We start from the raw sequence: 10,315 nt of genomic DNA on the forward strand, positions 1-10,315 counted from the left end.
TTTTATTGAGTAATGTTATTCATATCATGTTTTTTTACCATATTTTTATACCATCTTAGATAACATTTGATGTGAACAGGTACATCATTTGAATTAATCAGATTTTTAAATTTAGTTCATTATTTAATAAACTAATAATTAAGAAAAACTAGTTAATTAAATGATGATTGTTGTATATAAGGAGTCTTTCTCCTTCATTTCCTTGGGTTTTGCAAATTTTTCAAATGATGTGGCTGTCCACATCAAATGCCATCTAATATGGTATAGAAATGTGATATAAAAACATGTTACGAATAATATTACTGTTTTTTATTCTTTTGTTTTGTCTGTTTAGATATTTTTGAAGTTTCTTTATTTCTTTTTTCTCTCTCTGCTCCCTCTGGTATCCTCTCTCTCCCTATTCCCTCTCATGTAGCAGCGCCGCCGTCCCCCGGTCACCAATGACCGTAAAATTATGCCTCCAAAATTCTCTTCCCTTCCTCTTTCCAACCCCCAAGTTAGTTTCTACAAATTCGAAGCCAAATTTCCTCAAAATTAGATCTAAGAAACGGCGACCGCGGGTTATCCGGCCAATTTCCGGCGAAGTCTGCCGAAATCGGACCTCAACCAAAGAGGTAATAATGATCCTCTCTTCATGGGCTGTTCTCTAGTGTAAGTGCTTTCTCAAAATAAAAGCTTTCAGTTTTTGGATAGATTCTAGATTTCGAATTTTAATTCCATTTTCTGTATGCATGTCGAAGATTGGGGACGAAGAAGGTGAATCAAGGTTGTCTCCTGTAGTTGTTCTCCGTTTCTCTTTTAGCATTTTGCTGTGCTCTACTTTGTTGTTTTCTTCCTCCGCTGTCCTCTCTGTCCCCCTTCTGAATCCGTTTCAGGTCTTTCTATAGACTTGAGTTTGTGGAACTTATTTGTGAAACACCGTGGAAATAGTGGGCAGTTTTTTTTTCAACTCCTCTTTTGCACGTTGGAGGAAAGTGGGGGAGGAACTGCTCCATTTTCTACCTGTTTCAACCGACTGCTTCCCATCATTTTTAATTAATTAATCAATTGTAAATTAATTAATTAACTTTCTATTTCTTGGCATATGTTACACCTCAACACATTGGTAATTTTTTTTCCTTTCTTTGTTAGGAATTGTGATCCTGGGAGTATGGTGGTTGTGTAATATAAGTCTGATGTTGGGCTTTGTTGATGCTTTTAGAGGAATTTGTGGAGCATGATGCTGTGCATAAAGCACTTCTTGCCCTTTTGAGGCAAGATGTTAAAGGTATATTTGTGCTCTTCAAATTAAGTGATGGTGCACGATTACAGATTACATGTTTATTTACAAATTAACTGATGTTTCATTACATCAGATTGTAAGTTAGCATTTTTATTTATAAGTAAATATGTATATATGTACAAACGCATACACATTTTATGCAGATTTATGTATTTTTATTACTAGCCTTATGTTCAACAATTGATACATCTAGGATCATCGAAATCTCTCTCTTTCATAATGTGCCTCATCTTCTTGTATGCACAACTTCTTTGACAGCATTATTCAAGCACATTGGGAGTGTTGAGGAACCAAGCACATATGAGATCATTCAGGAGAAGGTTTAAAGCTTCATTAGAGATAAGGTGAGAAGATTACTTTTTTGAATGCCCAATATGATTGTTGGTTCAATGGCCTATATTTCAGACTGCCTATTGGTTTGAAATGAGGAATGGGTTTGGATTTCTTGTATTTGTGCATGATGCCTGGGTTCATGAGTATGTGGGGGAGCTATATTTTTCTTTTAAGTTATCTGATTTTGATATTTTGGTTTTTCAAGTTGATGTTTAGACCTTGTAATTCTATGTTTGCATTTTACCTGTTTTTCTTCTGAAAGAAGGAAATTTATTAATAACAGACTACAAAGCAGTCCCCAAAGTACAACAAACAGAGCTAGAGGCCTAACCAGCCAGGCCAAATAGATTTCCAAACTCAAAATAACTAACTAACTATAGTAAACATCTAAACATGCCACCAAACAGGGAGGTGTCTATGTTGTACTTGCTCTCCTTTGTTGCCTTATTTATTTCATATTCCATTTTGTAACAATATCTTTTTATTGCAGGCCGAGAGGACTCAGGCAAGACTTAAGCAGGTACTCATTTCATTCTTGGTGCATGAAGTTAATTGATGACGCAAGGGATTGGATTTTTTTTTGGAACATGGTCTTTGGCTCATGGTGATCTTCTTTTAGGATAAGAAGCAACAAATTTAATAAAGTGAAAAATACAATATGAGGCAGATAGTATAGAAAATTGCAAGGAAAGCATTACAACTTTTTTCTCGAGTGCTCCCAAAATAAAATGTAGCATTATTTTGTAACTTATGCCTGAAGAGGTAAAGAAAACTAGAAGCCTACTCTAATGACTCTTCTTGTTGAATTATACCTTGCAGCCATAGATGTGGCATAATGTTTAGATCTTAGATATGAACTTTTTTATTGTTTCTCTGGTGGAGGCTTTGGTTTATCTTGAAATATTAATGCAGTTTATGTGGTTTTTATATGCAAATCTGCGACTCTTATAATTTTTGAATTTCTTGCCAAGCTATAATATAATCTGTATAGAATCATCTTTTAATCCCAAAATAAAAAACTTAACCTCTAGTTATGTTTTTTTTTTTTAATATACGGTTTTTCTGTTATTATAATTTTTTTAGCATTCTACAAGAACATCTAGCAACACCCTCCTCCCAGTAAACCAACAGAAACAAATAATTAATTTAAATCATATTGGAATTGACTGCTGGAATGTTGGATGATGACAAAGGTCATTTTCTCGGCACTGCAATCCGTGAGGTCTCTCTTCCTTTTCACAAATGTAATATGATCTACAATGTAAGAGTCGATGCATGTCTATCTCTTTCTTTTTTCTAAGGGCACGTAATCACCTAGAAATTGATTTAGCTTACTTATAAAAGAAAATATGAGGACAATTTCTGTTTTGAAATTAGTTGTAATAGGAAAAATCATGTTCATGTCCAATTCTATACTTTTGCTTTAAGTGCATGCTTATAAAAGAAATTCTTTCTATGTTCCATCTCACGTGTTTCCATTTTCTCCCCGCAGATCACTAATAGTGTGGAGCAAAGATTTTACAAGGATTTGCAAAGCGAGCACTTTGGATAAGTTAAAGTCGTGCAAATGTAAGTCTAAAGTAACTTAATCTTGTAACAGAATTGTGATTTCGGTAAGGGAAGCTTTTGTCATTTAGACCTTTATTGATTATAAATTTCCAGTCTATTTGTTACCACTCATCTTTACCAACATTTGTGCAAAATTGTATAAATGATCAGTTATGCAACTTTGTAGTTGTATTCTTATATCAATGATATTACAATTTGATTTCTCACCAAAAAAAAAAAACAAAGAAATATGAAATTGCAATCTGGGTGCCTGTAACATACGAGGCATCCTTTTTTTTTTAAAAAACACCATTTGCAACTTTGACACCAATGATTTAGGGTGGCACTGTTTTCAGATGCCACCAATGTATTAAGGGTAGCTATTGTTACAATAGAGATGTCTACGTAGGACACCCACTCCAATTTGGTGGCTGCATGGTGGCAATTGAGGTTTGCCACCAATGTCAGTGGCCAATCTTTATAATAGACACCAATGAAAATGGTGTCCTCTAGCCAAAATTCTAGTAGTGCTTCTACTTACAAGTGAAATTCCACTTAACAAAAAATTCATTGGCAAATGTTGTCTCAGTAACTGATGTAAAATGACAAATTCATTGTTATGCTACTAAAGTTTGCAAATTAGTTCAGGATGTTGCCCAAGTAAGAACTGCAGTGCAAATATCTGGATAATTGAATATATCACACTTCACTTGTTTTCTTAACCGTAATCAAAATAGAAGGAATTGGATTGAGGAGAGATTGAATTGAGGAGGTGTTGGAATTAGGAGGAATCAGAACCAGATAATTGAATATATCACACTTAACTTGTTTTCTTAACCGTAATCAAAATAAAAGGAATTGGATTGAGGAGAGATTGAATTGAGGAGGCGTTGGAATTAGGAGGAATCATAATCAAATTACTGTTGAAACTGTTTATTTAAATGTTCTGGAATCGGAATATGAATGAACTTTAGTTCATATAAGTTATTTACTAATTCAGATGAATCAGAATATAAATCAATATGATTACTGAAATACCCTTATTATTTTTTGTTTTATTTTTGTTGAAAAAACCCGCACACTAGACCCTGTTCTTTAATGTAACCAACGGCAATAGACTAAATTAACAAATATTAGAAAACTTAGAAAAACACAAGAATTATACTAGTTCGGCAGAACTTTTGCCTACGTCCAGTTGTGATTTCTCTAGGTAGAGAAATCACCGCTCCTTTGATTAATAATAGAGATTACAGAACTTTTGACAACCCTAGAACTAATCTCAAAACTCTTGATTGTCTGACTGTTTTCTTTCTCTCTATAAAAACAGCCTTGCCGCACCCTATTTATAGATATAGGGTTGGCTTACATGTCCCAAGGTTAATTGAATTCCTATTTCTAAGTGGACTAGGAAATTACACTATCCAAATCCAAATAGACTTCTAGAAGTCCAAACCTAAATTGAATAAGGAAACTGAAATTCTTTCCTAATCCCTCTAGGACAAGAATCGGTATATACCTCTAGGTTTCCTAAAACAATCCTAAACCAACTAGGACATATTTGATGAGCCAAAAACCTAACAATTTTATCCTATATTTATTTTCAATAACATTTTAGTTAGGAGTTAAGATCAAAGGGCAAACATTTAACAAATATTTTTACATTTTGTTACCCTGTAGAAGTAGATCTATCTCTACTTGATTTTAAGATAAAAAAAACATTTCATAAAAGTAATTTATTAAAGAGAAAAATAAATTGCAATAAGTAGTAAGAAGAAAAGAGGTTAGAGCCCCCTTTGGTTCTCAGAACATGAAGGTCTTCGTCCTCAGGGATAAAAAAAAAAAGTTCTCCGTCCTCTTGGGTTCTCAAAACAGAAGGGTGCGTAGGAGCCCATATCTCTCTCTCATTCTGGGTTTTGTTAGAAACTTGATTCTCATAATTGTTTTGATTAGTTGAAAAATATGAAATTGCAGGACTGTGTGATGGGTTGGAAAGGTGAAGTTGTTGGGATACTTCCGATTAGCCAAAAATCATGAAGGTTGTTTCGGTATAAAAGTTGGAATCCGGATGGAGAGTTTCTCTAGGAATCCAAATACCAAGTCCCTCCTAGGAATCCAAATCTGAGAATTTCTGGAGTGTGATTCCGGATTTTATATGGGTATGTTTTTTATCCTAAAATTTTAGTAAACAACGGAATGACTTGGAAACAGTGCAATTCCGATTCTTTCATTTCAAATTCGGTTTGGTAAACACGCCTAGAGGCTTATTATAGTCGAGGATTTAAAAATTGCCAACGGTCCCGATATTTCGGTTGATATATCGGTAAAATCAGGGTTCCGATAATTGATAGGGGTTAAGACATCTTTCTTGAACTTCTCCGAATGTCATTGGAATATATTTGTGTTTTCAGCGATATCGGTAAAATATTTGTGTTTTCTTTTAATGTCTCCCAAAATCAGGAAATTTGTGGAAATTTCTGTTGAAGTTTCAGTGGTATTTTGGTGTATTGTCGTGAACTCAAGTGGAATTTCGGTTGGCCTTTCCTTCTATGGAGGCATGGTCCAATCTTTTGAGAGAGAGAGAGAGAGAGAGAGAGAGAGAGAGAGAGAGAGAGAGAGAGAAGCAAATTTATTGTGAGTCAACTATGTTACAAATTTTATATGTTAACTGGGTGCATTATTTGTTAGTTTTAGGGTTTGTAAGTTTCAAAGATGATTTGTATGCTTTTATTGCTACTTTCTATTATTTTGTTTTTACCGATATTTCCACAAAGACGATATATCTTTCGATATTTTTCTACAAATGGGCTACCAAAATATCTACCAAAACTGAAATTTAAATCCTTGATTATAGTCAGTTTTTGATTCAGATTGTGTTTTGTAAGTAACTATACTTTGTTTTTCTCGGTTCATTTCTGTCTATGTGACTGAATTTAGAAATTTGGGGAGTGTGAAAGAAATTTTGCTTCCAACTGCATAAGCACGCATGAAGATTTCGTAAGTGCAACGAGACAAACGTCTTCTGCAACTACTGCGAGCATGCTCAAGGGTTCAGTCCCTTAGAGCAACAAAATCACTCCAAGCTCTCAGCATCACAATGGGTCCATCTCTGACCCAACCCATTTTTGTTTGCAACAACATCATGTCCCGGTATTTGTCACTTGGAGAATTGTCAGTTGCACGTCAATGGTTTGACAAACTGCCTGATAGAAACACTGTGTCATATAATATCATAATTAGTGCTTACAGTAGATGCGGGTACGTAGGGGAAGCTTGGGGGGAATGTTTTCTGAGATGAGGTGTTATGGGTTTGAACTAACTCAGTATGTGTTTGGTGGGTTGTTGACATGTGGGTCATTGGATGTTTATCATGCGGTTCAGTTGCATTCTTTGGTAATAAGGAATGGTCTGTTTGATGTCGATGCTTTTGTGGGGACTTCGTTGTTGGGTTTTTACGGAAGGCATGGGTTGTTAAAGGAAGCGGTTAGGGCATTTGAAGATATACCTTGTAAGAGCTTGGTCACATGGAATTCAGTGATATCTGTGCTTGGGAATCATGGGTTTGCTGATTATAGTGTGGTGTTAGTTCGAGAACTTGCGAGAAAGAATTATACTTTGTCTGTAGGTTCTTTTGTGGGTGTTTTTTTGGGCATTTTCATGCCAACAGGACTTGGGATTGGGGAACAACTGCGTTCTTTAGTCATAAAGAATGGTTTTAAGTGTGAAATTCTTGTGGTGAATTCTATTATGAGTATGTACGTGAAATGCACTGACATATGCTCGGCTGAGAAAGTTTTGGATGAGGCTACTATTCAGGATGTTGTATCATGGTATACTTTCATTGGTGCAGTAGCAAAAACTGAGAGATCTTGGAAAGCACTCAAATTCTTCTCCAAAATGTCCATGGATGCAGTATTGCCTAGTGAGATCACATTTGTCAGCCGTATAAACTATTGTAACCATTTGGAGCTGCCGTGCTATGGCGAGTCTTTTCATGCTAAGATAATCCATAATGCTTTTGAATCTAATGTTTTTGTAGGTAGTGCACTGATTGACTTTTATGTTAACTGTAGTAACTTAAACAATGCCCATCGCTGTTTTAATGAGATATATGCGAAAAATGTGGTTTCCTGGAATGCTTTGATTTGGGGATACTTTAATAGAAAAACTAATGAAAAGGGCTTCAAATCTTTACATTTTAATAAAAAATCACCCACTAACCTTATTTTAATAATAAGGACAAAAGACTAAAAAAAAAAAAAAACATAACAAACCCACTAGTACTGGGCGTATACCCCCCCCACCCCAGTCCACTTTTTTTCTCCTACCTTTTGTCCCATCATTTAGCTACATTAATAGTTGTTTTTTTTTTTGCAAAGAATTAAAAAAAAAAACTTCGAATTGAATTACATTATCCTGTTTTATTTTTGTGGTGTTGTTTTCTAATAGTAATCATGATGATGAGAAACTTTTCAATGTACCCAGAACACAGCACTCCATACAAGTTGTGAGAATCTTGTGTTAAAAATTTAATAACATAAAAAATAAAATTTTCTACCACACTTATATAATAACATGTGGTATATCATTTGTGTTACGGGCACAAGGAAAAATTTCTCGAAGATGACACCTAAGCTCAAGAAATTGGATGGAAAGCTACATTTATTATTGTAGGTATATGAAAAAAGTGAGGAAATTTTAATTTGGTAATTGAAAACAGCTTTTTAAATATAATTAATGAGAATTAAACACTATTTATAAAACTTGACCAATAAGGGTCTAAGTTTCAAACATTATGAAACTGAACCAAGAATTAAACACTATTTATAAAACTTCACCAATAAGTAGACATTATTAATGAAATTAGACCAATAAATAGACACTATTTATGAAACGAAAACAAGAATTAAGCATAATTTGAACACTGGACTATACACTATTTATGAAACTGAATTAAGAACTAGACAATATTTATGAATTATGACCAAGAAATAGACATTATTTATGAAAGTTGACCAATAACTAGACACTATTTATGAAACCGAACCAAGAAAGAGACAATATTAATGAAATTGTATCAATTACTATACATTATTTATGAAACTGGACCAATAACTAGGCATTATTTATGAAACATGATCAAGAACTAGAAATCATTTTATGAAAGTGGACAAAAAACTAGACACTATTTATAAAATTGAACCAATAAATAGTATAGTACCGTTCAGTTTCATAAATAGTGCAGTTTCATAAATAGTGTTCAGTTTTATAAACAGTGTTCAGTTTCATAAACAGTGTACATGTACTGTGCGCGCGTCAGATTTTTTGTTTTTTTTTTGTTTTTTTTTAAATTGTGTCCTTTTCGTTAAAAATTAAGTTTTTTTTGTCCTTTTTATTAAAATTTAAGGGTTTTTCATTAAAATTTAATTCTTTTTCATTAAATAAAGTTTATAGCATGGCTTTTTGTTAAAATAAACTTAGTCCAAGCCCTTTTCATTAAAGTTCCCTACTTTAATATCTATTTGCCTGCTTCTATATTGTTACTGCAAGAAATGCTTCATTTGGGTTACCTACCAAGTGAGTTCACATTTTCAGCTGTTCTTAGTCGTTATTGGCATTAGAACCACAACAACTTCATTGCTTAATTATAAGAATCGGATTTCAGGAAAACAAGTATGTCTTGGGCACTATTAGAACCTCATATGCCAAGAATGGTCTCGTATTGTAGAAACTCATTATTCTGAGGGAAATTGAAGATAGAGAGGGAGAGGAAAATTGTAGAGAGAGAAAGTAATTAAAGTTGTGTTCATATATGAATGAATGAGTACACACATGTATAAATACATTACAATATTGGCAGTCAACCAACTCCATTTCTTAACAACCTTATCTTAATAGCTAAGCTAAGATTTAATCTGGTGGACCTTCTTTATCCTTAACACACCCCCTCAAACTAAAGGTAGGTGATCTAACTGTAAGTTTGGAAGTCAAATCCACAAACCTATCTGCAGACAAGGATTTGGTGAAGATATCTTCAATTTGATGCAAAGAAGCAACATGATGGATGATGCGTAAAATAAGTGAACACACAAATTAACCCTCTTTTTTACAATTGTAGTATAGATGTAAGTAGGGTATCGTTCTAGGCCGGGGATTAGGAGGGATTGCTAATCTATTCTAAATTAATTTAAAAATATTAAACAAGACTCAAGGACACAAAACTAGGCTAAAAACTCTAATAACTCGAAACACACTTAGAATGACTCAAAATAATGAAAACAATCAAATTAGACACTAGGAACTGAAATGGACGGAAATTGAATTAAAAGACTAACAACAATGAAAACTAACTAAATAATATAATTTAATAATGGGGGGGGGGGGGGTTTGGTTTTGACGAGAAGTAAATTAAACTTAAATAAATTACAGAATTGACAAAAGCATGAAATTAAGGTGAAAGGATAGGTGATGGACTAGCTAGAGGGTTCTTCTCCACACATGACACATATGCAACCTAAATTGATTTTTAGTTGTTCTTTCAATAAATTGTAAATCTCAATACTTCAGATTAACCGTGAACAGTACTTTTTTAATCTTCAAGTTTTCCTTGAGTTATTGAATTGGACGGAAAAACGCATACAACAATTCAAAACATTCTTCAAAAGTCCCCTACGTGAAAAGCACAATAGAGATACAATCAAAGATCATTAAACTTTGTGAAAACTATAAGTATTGACGAGGCATTCGTAACTATGATTTGCATGAAACTTATGCCAAGAGTTTACTTAACGTGATTGTGACTAGCAACCTTCACTACTTGTGAATATAAGTTTATAACGATTAGGTGAAACTCCCTTATATTCTAGCGTCAAATTCATGCATGTAAATTAAGTATGCATTCTTAATCGACATACAAAAATAAGTTATTAATCAAGCAGTTAAGCAAATTAAATCACAACTCAGAAATCATAACTGAAGGTAATCAATTCATATTACAAATATATTCATGGCTTTGAATTAACCTCTAGCCAAAATAAATTTAGTTACACATTATTTTCAAATTAAACCAAAAGTAAAACATAGGTTTGAGAAGATAAAACCAAGAAAAGAAGATCTGCCGTGCGTCCGTGCCTCTGTGCTCTGCTGCTTCCCTCT

The 10,315-nt window shown here is 33.6% G+C and overlaps 1 protein-coding gene across 1 annotated transcript; it reads left to right on the forward strand.

The window, feature by feature from the left end:
* The first annotated feature begins 323 nt into the window (after nt 1-323).
* Nucleotides 324-7,411, forward strand: LOC103405777 (pentatricopeptide repeat-containing protein At3g58590-like). The gene is made up of 6 exons (XM_070816102.1): nt 324-614; nt 1,132-1,267; nt 1,541-1,626; nt 2,106-2,135; nt 3,108-3,184; nt 7,011-7,411. The coding sequence occupies exons 2-6, from the start codon at nt 1,259-1,261 to the stop codon at nt 7,409-7,411; spliced, it is 603 nt and encodes a 200-aa protein (XP_070672203.1). The 5' UTR covers nt 324-614; nt 1,132-1,258.
* Nucleotides 7,412-10,315: the final 2,904 nt, after the last annotated feature.

This window comes from Malus domestica, chromosome 16 (genome assembly GCF_042453785.1).
Source record: "Malus domestica chromosome 16, GDT2T_hap1".
Taxonomy (NCBI): Eukaryota; Viridiplantae; Streptophyta; class Magnoliopsida; order Rosales; family Rosaceae; genus Malus; species Malus domestica.